This window comes from Seriola dumerili, unplaced genomic scaffold, assembly GCF_002260705.1.
Source record: "Seriola dumerili isolate Sdu_G_001 unplaced genomic scaffold, Sdu_1.0 BDQW01001449.1, whole genome shotgun sequence".
NCBI classification, from domain to species: domain Eukaryota; kingdom Metazoa; phylum Chordata; class Actinopteri; order Carangiformes; family Carangidae; genus Seriola; species Seriola dumerili.
The window spans coordinates 591,072-609,091 of record NW_019175704.1 but is presented as its reverse complement, the minus strand read 5'-3'; the positions used below and the strand labels follow the sequence as shown (position 1 = coordinate 609,091).

General features: G+C 38.1%; 1 protein-coding gene and 1 long non-coding RNA gene across 3 annotated transcripts in view; both read right to left on the bottom strand.

Moving 5' to 3' along the window:
• map2k5 (mitogen-activated protein kinase kinase 5) overlaps positions 1-10,048 on the bottom strand; it is a 55,558-nt gene extending 45,510 nt beyond the window's left edge. For both annotated transcript variants that reach the window (XM_022768255.1, XM_022768256.1), the window contains exons 1-7: positions 9,615-10,048; positions 9,221-9,269; positions 8,109-8,176; positions 3,692-3,761; positions 2,846-2,886; positions 1,325-1,392; positions 1,146-1,194 (exon numbers count right to left, since the gene is read on the bottom strand). In XM_022768255.1, coding sequence (XP_022623976.1) covers positions 1,146-1,194; positions 1,325-1,392; positions 2,846-2,886; positions 3,692-3,761; positions 8,109-8,176; positions 9,221-9,269; positions 9,615-9,746 — 477 coding nt within the window. In that variant the 5' untranslated portion in view covers positions 9,747-10,048. The remainder of the gene's footprint in view (positions 1-1,145; positions 1,195-1,324; positions 1,393-2,845; positions 2,887-3,691; positions 3,762-8,108; positions 8,177-9,220; positions 9,270-9,614) is intronic.
• A 4,888-nt stretch (positions 10,049-14,936) lies between these two features.
• The window catches only part of LOC111238646, a 13,609-nt gene continuing 10,525 nt past the window's right edge, over positions 14,937-18,020 (bottom strand). Inside the window, exon 4 of the long non-coding RNA XR_002665822.1 lies at positions 14,937-15,467. This is a non-coding gene — a long non-coding RNA (uncharacterized LOC111238646). The remainder of the gene's footprint in view (positions 15,468-18,020) is intronic.

Sequence of the window (18,020 nt, the reverse complement as noted above, 5' to 3'; positions counted from 1 at the left end):
AAGTGTCAGTGGCAGGTGATATAATGCAGCACAAGCTAACATGAGTGATCTGAGCAAAAGTTTCCACCTCTTGACCATTACCAGTCAACATTTTCCTGTAGGCCAATGAAATTCCTCTGAACAGTGCACTCAAATAATCCGGTAGCTACAATTTGTATGAAATGACATACTTTAAATTAAGTGTTAGCAGAATAAAAAGACTAAATAACTAAACTAAATTCCTTATCCTCACGTAAGTGTGGAATATTTATAATTAAACTGGACGGATGCTAAACATTTAATTAATGAATATATTTTCACAAAAAAAATGTTGTTGATCCTGTTCTTCACTTTTAGATTGAGAATTTCTGAATTTCTCTGAATCTCTGCCATGAAAAACAGTGCCATGTGTATATCTACATATTTTTGTTCCAAATTTTAAATACATATGTTAAATACATGTCAAATCCTATCACCAAAAATATTTACATATTGACTACTAAGACTTCATTGTAAAAATGAAAAGAATAAAAAATTTGTGTGGACTGATACCTATTTGTACTGATGTGATCAATGTGAGGCTGCTAAAACTAATTTGAACAGCCAGAAAATGGCAGACATTGAAACATACATGTCAGCATGCATGCAGATGACACATGCACATTTCCCACCCATTCACCTCAACTGATTTGATAACATGGTGAGAGGACAGAGGTAAAGAGAATGAGAAGAGATGGGTGAAGGGAGAAGGAGAAGGGAGGGAACAGCTCTATTAGTTCACTATGTTACAGAAGAAACCTGAGAGGCTGCTGGCTTAATTGTCTCCCTGACACACTAGCCACTGTGTGTGTGTGTGCGTGTGTGCGTGTGTGTGTGTGAGAGAGAGTCTGAGTGCGAGAGACAGAGAGTGTGTTTTTGTAAACGAGAGAGAGACATGACGGTAGCAGGCTTGATCCTAGCAACCCACAGACCCCTGCTCCCAGTGCAGAGTGAAGAGCCAATAACCAGATACACTCTGTATGACATGCCCAGTTGGCATCAAAAGAAATCAATAGTGGAGCCAACCACCAGTGAGAATGTGCTCTAGTGAGTGGAAACTAGGTGTGAGAGCAGGGGCAGTGAGATAGCAGTGATCAAATTCTACTTAAACCAAAACACAGGCTCACCTGGCCATTTGTCAAGATCCTCTTCAGCTCAGCAGATGATTTTTTTAAGCTGCAGGAAGGAACACAGCACAGTTACACTGACGCAAGTATCACAGACATCTTTCTACTCATCTATCAAGCAATCAACTGAAGTTTATTTCAGGTAGCGTAACGTGCTCCTCAAGCCCCAGCAAGCTCACCTGTTGTTGGCCATGGAGTCTGGAACAGCATGAGTACAGTCATTGGCTGGGTTAGGTCTTGTATTAACCTGAAGGAGTGCAAACACATACACAGAAATGTGAAAGGATACACACACTCACACACACACATACACACAGACACACACTTAGCGGTCAAGGCCAAAAGACAGACAGGCAGACAGACAGACATATGGCCAGACCCCCTAATGTACAAAAAAAACACAGGCTCTCAGTTCAGCCATGAGGTTAATTGGCTTTCGTAGAGAGAGAAGTGAGGCAAGTAAAGAAGAAAGAAAGAGGTGTCCACATAGAGGAGAGGAAAGGATGACAGACAGCAGAAGGAAAATGAGAGGAGAAGAGAAGAGAGGATATTTTTGCATGAAAGTACAGCACTATGTCTTAACATTAGAGGAAGTAAGACAGACAAAACAGATTTAGGCAAAGACGGGAGTAAAATAAAGTCAAGACATTAAAAATGTCATGCCTCACTAGGGACATTGTTCTTTACATCTATTCATCTGCATCTATGTTTATGCCAAAGATCTCTGTACTAAACCCAGATATTGAAAACAAAAGGAAAGACAAGACCCTGTAAAGGCGATACTAAAAATAATTCATTTAATTGAGGTCAAAAGGCCGGTGTGTTGGGTCTACTAAAGCACAGGGATTCTCTCTTTAATTAGTGCCCAGGAAGACCTAATTTAAACAGTGCACAAGACACTCTCCTTAGCCAATTACTTTTATATTAAAATGGGAGAAAAGAGGGGAAAGATTACCAAAGGACTAAAGGTTTTTGGAAAATATCATCTTCTCAAAACAGACCCCTGACCTTAAAAAATACACTGACACAGTTCAGTAGTTGTTACCAAAGCTCCTCAGAGGATACATTAAATAAAGCACTTTCCGTATTCTGGCAGGGGTGGGGTAATTTTATTACTGAAATGGAGATGGATATAATATGGATCATCTGGAGAGATGAAGGAGGTGTCAAGTCATTTAACCCATGATAATTAGCAATGAGTTTCAATAGCAACATATGCCCAGCATAAAATGGGAAGGTCTGTGGAAGGCCATTTGTAAATGGGAGAGGGGGGCTTGTAATGACAATTTCATGGTTGAACAATAACATCTTCTTACTGCCTGACTTAGGTTTTGTTCTAACCAAAACTGATGTTCATCCTATCATACAGAATCAGAGAATTGTAATACTCTGGGGGGGGTGGGGGGGTGCGGTCCAGCATAACACCTTGTTCTTAAATGACTATCCCAGCATAAGAAACAAGAATACAGGGAGAAAGAGGAGGAGAGAGATGAGCCTGCCACAGCCACAGCCAGCCATCGCTATACATAAACATAGACAAGGGGAGCAAGAGAGTGAGTGAAAGAAAAGGAGAGCCTTGACTTCAATTGACATTTCAATAAGTGGAACACAGCGTTACCAATCCATTTGCCTCAACTTCCCTCCCTCCCCTTCCCTTGTTCTCTGTGTAAGGCAGCTGAAACAATTATTGAGATACGTACCTTCAGGCCATGTATGTTCCGGATCCCTGGAGTCTTGCCGGCTGAAACAGTAATTGACTAGATTGTAGAACACATCACTGGACCATTTACAAATGTGCTGAAAAGGAATCAGTCCTTTATAAAGAAAAAAAGATGAAATGAAATGAGGGTTACTCTGAAATTAGTTGCAGACAAGAGTGATTGAGATGTTGTGCTCTTGAGACAGCTGGTGGTAGGTAGGAAGGGAACAACAGAATCACAGAGTTAAAGAAAAGAAGGAAATACAAAGACAGAGCGAGAGGGAAAAGAAAGACAGATTCAGACAAAAAGAGAGCGCCAGATATAGAGTAAAAGCGACAGAGACACAGATATTTCATCACTTTGCCCTTGGGGTCTGTTAGTGATTATGTATGACTGGTGAGAAAATTATATGAAGATATTGAAAAGGTATATATATTGAAAAGAACTTATAGTGAAAACCAGCTTAAGAAGAAAGTACACAATGCCAGAGATCTGGGCAAGGTTTAGACTGAATACAAGCTTGCAGTTTCAATGTCCTTGGAGCAAAATAAATGTAGATTTATAAATGACAGTCATCACAATAACAGAATGAGCCACTGAATTTTAATGTTGTCCAGAGGGTGCATTCTTATTTCTAGCCACCAAATGCTCCCCTTTCCTATTGTTTGAACACAGCACAAGTGATTTACCCAAATTTAACTATAATAGTTTCCGATTAGGAAAGTGTGAATATTTTTATATATTTAAATTGTGCTTGTGATTAATTGTCACGACATTCACTGCAAAGATGTATTGAGCATTTCAGCATTTCCAATCCATGATAAACTGTAACATGTCACTCTGTACCTCTTGGAAAAATCTGGAGAGGGTCGGGCAGCAGTCCATTCATGCGTTGTTCGTTCATTGTGTTGCAGTACTAAAGGGGAAAAGAGAGTCATATAGTGTGTTGTTCTCAAACAGTTGAGAACAATGGTGGTTTGAAGTGATTATTATACACACTGGAACTATGTTTAATAAATAAAGAATGACTTCAAATTCGAATAAGAATGTTAACAGAATGTAATAAAACACAATCCAACTTAACAACGTAAAACAGATGAAACAAAGCCTTGCTAATTTTGCTATTTGACTGTGCTCTGCACTCACACACAAAAATGTTTATTTAAATGACGTCAGAATTAATCCACAGTGCTCCCAAAAATGTGGGCATGCTGTGCTGAAGTCTGTTGCCGATGAGGACCAATGCCCTGTGGGCTTGTTCTGAAGGAGTGTAGCATTAACCCTTTTCTCCTCCAGGTCAACAGCTCACCAAACACTCATATCCTACAGGACTAACACGTGCACACACACTCTGGAGCCTCCCAGACGCTTGCCAAGGCAATGCAATAATTGATGTTTCAGTTAACCAAACCATCTGTTAAACTGTGAGCGTATGTGTGTGTGTGTGTGTGTGTGTGTGTGTGTGTGTGTGTGTGTGTGTGAGAGAGAGAGAGAGAAAGAAAGAGAGAGGGATTATGTGTTTGTGTGAGTGTGTTTTTCTCCCCTCCTTTTTGAGACTTCAAACCAACAAAAATTAACACCAAGACCTCACCCAAGACATAGTTAGACACTTTTAGAGATGCATGTCTTTATGTCGCCCACATGTATATTGGGTTTCATTTACAATCCAGTATGAACTACCAAGTCATCACGGTGATATGTAAATTTGCTCTCTCATGGTGGGGGAGGGAGGGAGGGAGGACGAAAGGACTGGCTTGGATGGGAACGGATCAGAATGACTCCCCAAGTGGCACAGCTGTTATTAAAAGGCCTATTTATCACTGTCAGATCCCTCCTCGCTCCAAGCCCTCTGCTCTTGCCCTCCAGCGTTCTTACTGGGCCACATCTGAACAATGGGCCTGATACCAAAAAACGTGTTGTGTGTGTTGGGGGGCGGGCTTCATGTACCTTTAATTTTCCGCTCAGCTAGCTTATTGATTAAGGCTGCAATTACCACCTAATCTGTAGTAGGTGTGTTATTAAAAGACATTCTCCATTGTTGGCCAATAACTAAACAGTGTCCGATCCCAAATACCATCACTCAGCCTTAAGGGACAAGTGGGAGAGCGAGAGCAGAGAGCGGGCCTCATCATCATTAGCAGACTAAGGGGAAATGGGAGTAAGAATAGTAGAATTAGAGCCACTACCTCCAGGGGGAGCTGAGCGAGGAACGGATGAGGTCACGTTTTTTTTAGCACCTGACACAGGCCAGTCTTTAACTTTGAACAGGGGCGTCTGTCTTTCAAGGTGTCGAACAATGATTAGAGATGCCTCGAAGACCAGTGGGTCTCACAGGAGCATGTAGCAATCAATGTTCTCAGTGAGGGGGGGATACTTTTCACAATAAATGCCCTCTGCAGACTGATGTTAATTAAGTGCTGAATTTGAGCATTAATTTTGCTCAGCAATAAGGCGCATACATTTTTCGTTATGCAAAGTTAAAGCAGGGATCTTGAATATGAAAAAAAAAAACATTTTGTAGTGGCAGCATATTTAAAGGTCTGGTTATACCTAATATTTTAACTAATTATCACAAATATACAAATACATGCACACACAAAGCAACCATGAGAGACTCTAATGAATTATCCCACCTTTCACCTGACATGCTGGTTTCCCTTAATTCCTATTAATTTCACATAATGGTTGTCTGCTCACCTGGAATTAATAACACTAAAGCAAAATCCACTGGGGTCTCTACGGAGGCCAAATGGCAAACGCAGCAAACAACCACAACAAGAAAAAAAAAATCCTCTGAATACAAATGCAAATGACTGCTGAAGTGCATAGCATAAGACATTTAAAGTACTCTGCTAGTGTAAATTATATTTTAGTGAGCCCAGTATTTTCCAGGTGATCAGCAGCTTTTCGTACACTTGGCCGTCCCGTGAGAAGTAGAAAACTTGGCTGTCCCATGAGAAGTAGAAAACCATTACAGGGCTTCTGGATTTGTTTGCCAAAAATTCATTGCAGAAATGGCTTTTGAAATTCTGTGGATGAAGCAGTGCAGTGTTGTGGATACTAAATATTTGTGCTGTGAGGTCAGGGTCATAAATTAGTATGCTGTTAAAACATGTCACATCATCTGAATAAAGAATGAGCAAGTGTTGGAACAACAAACTGCTATTATGCATTAAAAAACTAAATAAAAATGTATATCTATTGAAGTCTGTTCTGCCAAATAAATACACAGGTATAGTGGTGACTACCGCTGATATTTGGTATGTATTAAATTAATATTACGATTAAAGTACCATTGTGTTTTCGTTTGTTATGCTACCTTAAATTATGCATTTATATATTCCCTACATCTTTATAATTTACTGTAGCAGCATTTTACTCCCAAATTAGATTGTTAAATTAATATTATGATGAAATTTGAGCACGCAATACACAATAGTGGTATTACCAAAACATCCAGGATAGGAAATTCCTGAAACCTTATTGGTAGAACAGTGCTTTGATTTTCTCGACAAGACAGACAGCACATCACGGCAAATTGCTACAAAACCTAAAAAACATTTCAGCACGACTTGTGAATAATGAAGCTGGCTGAGGTCAATGCTTTTTCCATCCCTGTTTCACAATGCTCTTTGGCAAGACAGCTGTCTCTTTTTGCTTAATCACCCTGCTACCCTATGCTACTTAATGATTAAAAAGCAACCACAAGTGAATGCATGATAAAAATGGACAAAAAACAACGAGTGTAAATTGTGCCTATGGCTCTAGCAGCATCATTGTGAGCTGATGGGGGGTAAAAGACATCCACAGATGAAAGTAGATTTTGAACAATTCTGCAGCCCAGGGGGGCCGCTCTTTAATGAGGCAAAACTTTAAGTACTGAATAATAAATAATAAAAATTGACAGTTCATTTAGCTTTCAGTGTACCTCGTAGAGAAACCCATTACACGCCATTACTCTTACTGTCCGTGGCATGAACAGTAAGTATAGTGGAATATGAAAATGTACTGCACTAGGTTGGGGAGCTGAATGGGTAGTGGAAGTGTGTGTGCGCATGGTTGTGTGTAAGTTGCTGAAAACTACCAATACGCTGGTTTTACCTAAGGTTAAATACAAATAGACGTGATTTAATTGTTTCAAAATACTTAATAAGTTGCTAAGTTACAGACAAACACAATGTCAGTGTAGAAGTGGAAGCAAGAAGTCCAAATTTGTCAATCCTATCTAGCCATCTGATTAAGATTTTGTTCTACCAGACCGCTGGCACCTCTTACAAGTTTTAGCAAGTGTAACTTTTGTTTAAAGTTTGACTTTTATGTGCCAAGGTTTTAAGATGTCTGTCTCTAGAATTTTTTTCCACTAAAGATGAGAGGCTCTTTAAATGTGCTGCACAAAGCAAAACACAAATACAGGACATTTAAAAGAATGTCTTGGTTACTTACTGATATGCCTTAAAACAATCTGTTTCAGAGAACTTTACAATCTGTAAAATATACAACACTCTATATTCTTAAACCCTTGATTTGGATTGGAGAAGCTGCACAAAAAACCCTTAAAAAAAAACAAGACAAGGTCAAAACCTTGTATATGGCTGGACTGCATATGGTCAATGTGTGAAAATGAGGATGTAGTTGTAAACTGTTTAAGAACCATTGTAAACAACTGACATCATTGTGTCCTATTTGCATTCTGCCAAGTGTCAGCCGGTTTCAGCCCTTTACCTGTTTGCTTCTCTCCTACTCTCTTTGCTCACATATTCAGTATTTTAATACTGCTGAATTTGGAATGGTGACTGAAATGCAGTCCATGGAGACTACATGTTATCTTCCAAGCCATTTCCAAACTGCACCAATTCATTTTGAAAGAGCAACGGCCAATGGGCATACTCCAACTCAGTCACATGGCATTCTGATGACCAATGGTGGAACTATGATCACTCAACTCTATCACTCACTAACTCAATCAGTCAGTCAGGGACATTTTCGATTACAGGGCTGTCCCCGCTGTTGTGGTCCAGCCAGAAATGAGAGAAAACTTAGAGTGGAGTGAATGCCGGATACACACTGTAGACAGAAATGGCAACAGTGAGGTCTGACCTTAATGTGAAAGGTTTTCATCAGAGCTACTATCTAATGAAGAAATAGCCCCCATGAAATCTGTTGCAACATAAAAATACAACCAAAAATGCAATTTGTAGGATGAATGTCTGACATGATGAATTCAACAAACAAACAAAAAAAAACTATTCATTTATATACTCACATATGACAACATGGCCTTGAGTTCTTCATCGCTTCTTACAGTGATTCTGTCTCCCACCTCATCCTCATCTAAAAACACAGAAGCATGTTAAAAATTTGGATTTTACCAAGACAATAAAACTTTTTTTTATTTTGCTAATTAGCCATTAACACCATAGGCAAAACTCAAAGAGGAACATGTTTCTGTTATAAACTGTATGAGATAAGATTAGCTTACAGTACTTGTTGTATAGCCAATATGCAGTTACCACAAAATGTAACTCAAAATGAAAGTTATTTCATATTTTATCAATGAGTGATAGGTAATACTAAATTATTTGTAAGTAAAAGTGTGATGTTAACAACATTTTTGATTCATTTTTCATGCATATTATGAAAACCTTCAAAACAAAGTCAACCTAAGTCACTCATTTTGAATATGTACACATCAAATTGAGGAGCAAAATGAAAGAAAAGCTGCATTACAACTAAATAGGAAATTACTTTCATTTGTCAATAACTGTGAAGACGAGTATAACATCACATGCAACATAAGACAATTTACAAAGAAAGGCACTAATACTTTTGCTATTAATAAGAAGTGTTTTACTGTTTTTATTTCTGCCTTGAAATGACAAAAAACAAAATAGACTATTACTTTTGTCAGGATATCATGAATTATCCTAAAACCAAGTATAAACTATTGTATCTTCACTATATTTTATCCACCAACTTGTTAACATAACAATTACTAAGACTGACTATAAGCATCACTATAAGCTATTTAGCATTAATGCTTAATGATTAAAAACTATTTTATGGTGGGAGTTATTCGTTATGAGAGATGTGAGTTATTTTGAGTGGCAGACACCAGAGGTAGACACCAAAGGTATTCTTACACTACTTCTACTTGAAAAATTATGAATGAGAATGAGACGATTAATGGATTACAAAAATAGTTGATTATTTTTCTTTCGGTTAACTAATTGATTAATCAACTATTAATTCCAGCTCTATTCAGGAGCTGAAAAGTACTATGATGTATAATAAGCTTTGTAATTCTCCAAGTTTAATGCTGTGTTTGAATAGCCTGTTTCAGCAGTAAAACAATACAAACTTTAAACAGACACTTACATTCAAAGGCAGTGACAGTGGCTTCAGGCATGACATCTCTGATTGCGACCTGAAATGTTTGGTACAGTGATTTATAACAGTCAATGGCATAAGACATAAGAGTTTTAAACTGTAGTGAGATGCAGAGAGCTTGTCACGATTAAAGAAGAGACACAGACCTAATTACATTCCCAAATATTAATATTTAAGTTGAGGTCACAGTGTTGTAAAACTAACTTCACTGTTTTAGTGTACGTTGTTTGGGCTCAGAGACGTTCAAATAGAAACCGAAACTCTCAAATTCAAACTGTATGTATGTCATTTCACTGTACAGCTGTTTTTAAGTGAAAACTTTTAACTTGAAGTGGAACAAAGAGGTATGGTTAGCTGGCTCTGTAGCATTTTGAAGACTCACCAGCAAGTCATTGAAGTTCAGAAGAGATGGACAGTCGACGGACGAGTCCATGTCCCCTGACGGCGTCTTTATACGGATCACTATTGCCTCGGTGTCCATTGCGAAGAGGTTATTTAAATCGAGCATGAACATAAAGAGGCAAAATTAAGCCTCATAATAACACTTGGCTGGCTGTCTAAGCTAGCTAAACGAACTACTTTCCTGCAGTGGTTTGCTAACGACACATGCTAGTATCCTGCTCAGTCCAAACACTTGTGTTAAGTGATGCGAAGATTTAAAAACGTTAACCGTTGAGCTCTGTCACCACCGACACCGGAGTCACGACATAACTGCATGAGAGGTTTAGCTTTAACTGTAAATTTGTATTCGTCCGCTCTCCAAGGCAAAGTTTGACAATGTATTATCTGAGATATTTAGCCATGCAGCTAGTTTTGAGGAAGCCACAACTGCAGCGTTTCCGAATCAACATCCGCTCAGGGCATTTCAAAATAAAAGACCTCCATCCCTGAAGCAACTCTAAACATTGGTGCTTTTACTATCTAGTAAGAGGCCTGGCATACAGTAGCACTGCAAATGTTGTATTACTCACTATTTGGCAAAAAATTATGATGACATGTATAGTAAATGTAGGTTGATTTTCCACTTAACCAGGTCTGCATTCAAATCTACTCTTAAAAAATCTCAGTGCTGCATATTTGCATATGTTAAAGCATTTTTTTTAAATTGCTATGTAAAACCAATTATCTCAATTACAATCTGACCTTTTGATGCCCCTTTAAAAGGAGAAATGGACCAGGTTTCAAATCAAGCCAGTTAGAATTTGAAAATGTTTTTTGTTATATGCTGTGTCACATTGTTTGACAGCCAACTACTAATATGCTGTAAAATTAAATAATAAATTCAAAAACACCTTTTGATGTTTTATTTAATTTATTGGAATGTGAACATATTCTGACTGTTGGATTGTGAATAATGTGATTTGTGTCATTGTCGTCATTATTCACCACTGACAAAACCAAAATGTCATCCTCGGGATGAATGTGCTTCGGACAAAAAAGTGTTAGATTGAAAAGCTTTGCAAAGAAAAGTGCACAAAGGCAACGCACTAGATGTGTCTGCAACTCAGCCTTTTATACTGAATTGGAATTATTGAACGCTCCATCAAAAGAGATTGTTGCCACATTGGACTGCTTTTGCTGACACTGATGTGACATCAAGTTTGATGAGAGAGCACAATATTGACCATACAATAGCTTTCTGAGGGTATAACGGGAGGGTAAATATTATTTATAAATTGACCTTAGATTACTATTCAGAATATTCAATCAATATTTCATTTTTGTTACATAGCTATAGAGATGAAAAACTGACAAGGCTCATCTTCTGTGTTCACCTAAGCAAAACTCTTTTTAAAAGGTAGGAGGTGCACAGAGGAGTGTGTGCCCTCATGACCACAGCTTTTCAAGTATTCTAAGAGGTTGTTCCTCTTTCACTCTACATTAACACAACATTAGTATTTAAACGTTTCCACTCGGCACAAGTCATTTGTATATAATTGAATGTAAAACAAAGGGGCACTTAAAACCGTTGTTGATAAGGACCTTATGATTGAGGAGCCGCATCAGTCTGTCTGCCCGCTCACCAAAGAGCTTGTAGTTTCAAGAACAAGACATTGATCACTGGGCAAAGTGAAGTCTCTTTTTCTGTTAATTTAAACCACTCTGCTCACAGAGCTGATACCCAAGATTGTTGACCGGGTTTCTGTGTGATGATAAGAACTTTTTAAAGCTAGCTCTGTCGCTCCATTGCTCAAATCTTGCTAATCTGACTATCTATCTATCTATCTATCTATCTATCTATCTATCTATCTATCTATCTATCTATCTATCTATCTGTCTTATGCACACACCCACTGTTCACACACAGTTTACAAGTTCACTGCATCGACCTGCTCTGAACTGAACTCATCATTTACACCTGTACCAACAGCTGGGTTAAAGACCCATTGATTTGCATGTAATGTCTGAAATTATTACTTTGTCTAATTGTTACAGGAGAGTAAAGGGGAGAACAAAGCCAGGCTATCAAGCGCTCTGATTAATGCTTCCACCAGCACTGCCCTCTGATGAAAAAAAGAGGATCTATATGGCACTTTGTCAAACATACTCTCCCAGGACTTGACGTTAGGTCCTTCTGCTTTAGGGGCAACTAGGATGAAGCCCAGTCAGCAATCCACATTATCAGAAATCAAACACCTGACTTAGCTGGGAGGAGAAAGTGGAAAAGGAGGGTCCAGCATTCACTGTCTGGTAATTAAAAGCCATTTTATCAGACCTCCTCTCTTGCTCCGTACCTCTTTTCTAGCTATTGACAAGCTGCTTAGCACAAAGTGAGCTCAGTTTGACTCTAAATATATGAGGCACACTTACTTAACTTTCTAAGCAAAGAGGGAAAAGCAAGTAAACAAGACAGCAATGTAATTGTCAGAGAAGATTGACCAATATTTACCATAGTTTTATTTTCATTTATGGCTGTTTTTTTATGTGTAACTAAGTGTCCAAATGCAACCTGTATTTGCTTTGTCTCTTCCTCCTCCTCTGATGATTATTATTATTTCATTACTCTAAGTCAAATGTATTGGTTGGCTTGTGTTTATTGATTAATGAGCCAAAGTCAGTACTGTCTTCCATCACTGTAATGCTGATATAGAAGCACTTGAAATACTGTTTGTCCGCTGGTTAAGCATTGATTGCTCTCGCAGATATCGACTGTTACTTGGTAGCTTTCTATTTACTATGCTTCTTAACATTAATGTAATTATTTAAAGTAAAGAGGTCTGAGCTTGTGGTTTAAGGCCTTATTTTGTCTCACAAAGGAGCTAAACCTGCTGTGTGTTCAGAAAAAAAAAGAAAAAAAAAGGTCCCAACATATGTCCAGGGCCACGTCCCAACTCAGGTATCTAGATGCGAACACTCGCTGCTGAAATAGAGATGTGTCTCCTCAGCCTTGAATCCTGAAGCCTGTTGTTTATTGATGCTGCCAGAGCCCCTTCTCAGATCGATACCATCTCCCTCAGATGGGCCTTCAACATGCAGACTCCAGATTGAGGTCAGGATATTTTGAGGGTTATTGCACTTCAGCAGATATGAATTGCCCGAGAGGCTGCGATCATTTGTTACATCTTCCTTTAAAGTTCATCTCTAAGTTGACCTGTGATGAAGCATGGGGAGTTTGTGAGTCACTGGCGTGAGAGTTATGAGGAAATGCACCAATATATGGACAAGCCGGTGGAAAGAAATGGATTGTGTGACTACCTCTCAGCTCTCTGAGCAGCATGCTTTCCCTGCCATTTCCACTCTTTCAGATTCACCTCTGAGGTCCCCTTTATGGCTGCATGTTGGTTCTGTTGTTTCTAATAAAGAGGAAATATTGGTGCCTTCCTGACCTGCTCATAGGGGCCATAGAAAAATTTATGGGGTGTGTCTCCTCCATAGAGGCTGCTTTCGAACTGAGCAGGACATAAATAACCCATCACCAGTTCACCGCAGCTCTATTGGCTCTTCTTTCATGCTGTGGTCAAGTGACTTTATTGAATACAAGATGTGACTACATGGTGTTGTTTTTCACATGATACCAAAATGAAAACTAAAAGCCATACAATATTCCACATTTGTGAAACTTTTTTTTTTTTTGTCACACACATGGTTGTTTCAGCCCTGGAGCATGTTCCAAAAATGTTCCAACTGCAGCTTTCAGCTGATGATTTCTATTAATTTGGACTTTGTTCCAGGCAAACTCATGTGGCAGCCTGCCCTCATTTGTTATCTCAGCACTCCTTACGCTACTCTGTGATCCAGTCACAAACTAAAGCAGTGGGTGGCGTCTTCAAAGGTATTTTCTTGATCTCACAGATCAGCCATCGGCCAACTTTCAAATCTAATATTTTCAAAGGCAGTGCTGCAGTGCTGAAGCCCCACTTTCGTATTAGTAATAGAATAAAAAGTCTTTTTTTTAGCAAAATGGCCCCTGTTACAATGTATATATAATATTTAATTATAAATACTGATTTTTTTAATATTGTAGCTGGTTGAGGTGGAACTAATTTTAATCAATGCTGTTGGGCAGTTTTATCTAAAGCAGCGATTTTTATTTTATAAGATCAACAGGTAAATGTAATGCAGTAACAAATACTCAATAGAGAAGTGTAAAGTAGCAGACAATACTCAAAGTACAAATACGTTAAAATAGCACTACAGTACATGAACTGCATCAACTGCACATATAGTTGTTTGGGGTTTTTTTGCATTTGAGACTCAGTTATTTTACCTACTCTAAATTATGTATTACAGTATTACAGGTTAGTTGTTGTCAGACACACAGTCCAGGGAAATTAATGTAAATAAACAGTAACTACAGAATTTAGAACAGCATAGTCACAACAACAACATTGTAACTGTATATACATGTGCATGCATATGTGCATGACTGTGGCCAAGATGAGCGACCTCTCTAACCACACATAGCTTTGGTGCAGAGTGTCAGGTGGCCTGTTTGTCAGCTGAAATATTCATCAAACAGCTCAACGGAAAGTCTGGCCGGCTTTTCAACTGACAACTGCATGTCAATAATTGATAGGGAATGAGGTAAATGACTCAGTGAGTGTTTGGGGGGTCCTTCTCTTTCTGTAAGTGATGCCTCTGACCTTTGGTGTGTGAAAGAACCCATCATGGTCAGTGCTCACATGTCATATATAGCCCAAGACAATGAACTGAGCAGTGAAAGTAATAAAAAAAGAAAAGAGAAGAAAAGAGAAATAATATGATGAAAGAAAGAAATGGCTTAATGGTTTCGTACTTCCATAAAATATCATTTTTTTTGTGACCTTATCTTCTGTGAATCAGTGTTTTAAATTATGCTTTTCAGAAAACAGTTTTATGCTGCAGTTGTGATTTACAATGCCGTATTAAATTATAAGTTAAAAAACTGAAACAATGGGAGGCGTTCATGATGATGCTGAATTACTCAGTGGTTGGATATTTGCACTCACAAAAGCACAGTGGATTTGTTTATTTGCTCCTTAGTTCAATTTATATATGACATTAAGTTTAACACATGACTGAGCACCTGTGTTAAACAATCAGTTAAAAAAAAAAACTTTTTATGATATAAATGTGCTTTATAAGTCATGTATGACCTGTAATTTTTAATTACTTTTTAACTATCAACTATTACCAAGATATCATTGAATAATGTGATATTTTCAGCCAAGGTGATGATATATAAAGTGTTTATATCAGCACATTCCTTAAAACCTGAAAATATTTTAATTTATTTTATTTATAAGTGTCTTTAAAGTAATCAATTTTAATTAATTTGTTTCCCTAAACCCATATTATCTGCACATCCTTCTATATTTGCTTAATTTCCAGTTGAAAAAGCATCCGTCATTTCACAGTATCCTTCAAATAGACACTTTAGCAGCTACAAGGAAACTACTGCGCTATCACTAACCTGACCTCTGACCTCTCTGGAGGGAAAAATGTTTATCAGAATCAGTAAAAGTTCATATTATTATGTTATTTTCATCGGTACGTGTGGTTAATAAAATTGGCCATTAGCACCTATATACACACGTTAGGTCTAATTTATGGCAGACGATGGACCTGATTCTGCAGTGTGTCAGTGGAAAGTTGTGGTGGGGCTGGTGTGCGTTGGTCCATCCTGTCAGATGAGATTCTCCTGACTGCCAACTCACTCCAATCTTTATCCCTCTGCCTGTTGTCTGACCTTCTGTTCACAACAACCAATAGTGGCTGAACAGCGTTTTTATGATTCCAATTCCCTCTGTGGCATCTGTAGAACAGAGTGTATTTAAGCTTTACCGTCAGCATCAAGTTTTTCAATTTATCACAAACAACAGACTACACCCCCAAATTATAGGCTGGAAGCAACACTGGTCATGTGTTACGTTATTAGAGAGGGAGAGACTGTGTATTAAGTATACTCTTTGAAGTGTTATTATTTGTCAAGCAGATTGGAACATGAAAAGCTACAAATAATATTACAAATAATATTACAATACAATACAAAATATAACATATAAATGATGACAAAGCAAACTTAAATTCTGCTCAGCACCAATACTGCTCACCTTTATAATACAGGTTAATTTTATACCTTTATACTAGAGCTGAAATTCCCGATTGCTTAAATCATACTAATGATAATATTTGACCTACCAAGACAATAAACAATAATAAACATTGTAAATAATTAATAAATACTGTAAAATGCCACACTTGAGCACACACTTTTTGTTTTCAATCCCAAGTTGGAAAAGCCAACAACGTTTTGTCTGTTCATGTAAGACTATGTGGAAGGAAGGATCAGATTATCTTGGGCAAAATGATCTCAGTGTAAGATAAAATCTTTTAGAACAAAATTTAGACTTTTTGGTTTCTGAACTGCTGAGTGGAATTTCGATGAGCCAGCCGTCCCTTTAGTTTTACATTCCTGAGTAGCAGAAGAGGAAAAGTTTGCACTTGCCATTAACACTGTTAATGTAGGCTGATCTATAACGGGTGAACTTTTCATATTAAAAGGGACATCCAATTGTTGTTATAGATAATTATATGAGTATATTATTATTGTTATTCATCTTACAGGAGTTTGTTAGCTGTAACACGATTTTAGTGTCTTAGCTGGCTGGGAAGTTTCCTGACTCCTGTGACTCATCAGCAGTTGGCAAAATTACTACTACTACTACAATTAGTATCATTATTATTTTATGGAGCTGAATGCCTCCCAAGCTGGCTGTGGGGAGGCATACAATCTCTGTGCTGTGATGAGACGCAGGTTTGTGTGTCCAGCAGGGTAATGAACAGCTGGTTGAAGATCAGAGCTGCTACATTTGCCTTTTCAAACGGTCAGGGTCAGTTGTCCAGTGAGCTATGGGTGGCACAGTAAAGTTTCTGAACTGCTGAGCAAAACCATTTTAACCTGGGATGGTCAGCTGTCTTATTTGGAAATCCCCGGGTGACATGTTATTGGCTAACAATAAGCCACAGTGCCCTGTGAAGAGTGAGGTGCGTAGTGCAGTGCAGGAGAGGGTAACTAGCAACACTGTGTTAATCAGTGTTTCTGAAACACCACAGCTGATTGATAAAATTAGAGGAATAAAGATGTCCACTGGATACCTTTGAAAATATATATAAAGTAAAAGCCTACTTATATGTATTTTCTTTGGTTGTGTTGGACTCTTTCTTCCCTTCTTCCCTCTATTGGGATGATATAATGTTCAGAGGCACTGATGCAGCAGACTCAGGGACAGGGCTGCCTAAAGCCTCTGTTAGCTGAGTAAAGTTAATCATCATTTTTATTTGTATGTTTATGGCTGATACTCTTATTATATGCCACTGCAGACTCCTGGGTTGCTTTTCTTCTCCTTTTCTAAGCCCTGATGGCCAAAAGCCTCATTGTATGCTATCATGTGCTGCTTCAAAGCAAATAAAAAATTGGTAACAAAAAATATTTGCAGCAACAGCCTCACTGTGTGTGGCTAAATTGCTGTAAATTACTAAGACAAATTTGTTATATTTAATATGAAGTAACTGCGGTGTCAATAAAAAACATAACACCATTAAAATGCAGGCTGATTCAACCTAGCTTTACAGCGGGAATGAAGAAAAATAACTGTGGGCAGTTTTAAGCGCCGCTTCCTCATAGACATATTTTCGGGGATTCTGCTACACGTCCCTGCTCACCTTACACTTAAATACATCTAAATTATTAGAAATGTGTGTTTATTTTGGGGTCATTTTTTTAAAAGCTCTTAAACAAAAATCAATTATGTTTTAGCCTACACATTAATAATAAAATCCGTCATAAAATATAGCAGGATGTGAGGGTAATCTGTTAATCACATCGCTACTGAAGGCTGGCATTTGTTGCTGATACAAATCTAGTTACTAACAAGAGGGGGAAAAGACTAGCAGTTTTCAGCTAAGAAAATTACAAAATTTTGAGGCATTTCAATTAATAGCAAGAAGACTGAACAAGTCTGGCCTTGAACACCACAATGGGCCGACAAATAACTACAGTATCTCTGGTTGCTTTATATTATTAGATTTCCAAAGTGGCATTGGGTGAGCATTTGATAAACTCAGATGTTTCCTCATGTACTTGATGAGAGTTTTGAGACATGTGATATCTAATGCCTGTTCAAGATTCTTTCAGATTATCAAGGAGATGTCCAACATTTGCTTTTTACAGGGAAATACACGTGTGTACTATCAGCCACTACTGCAGCTATCATTGTCAGGTTAAATCTGTGTGTGTGTGTGTGTGTGTGTGTGTGTTTGTGTGTGTGTGTGTGTGTGTGTGTGTGTATCCACGCTGCCTCATTGT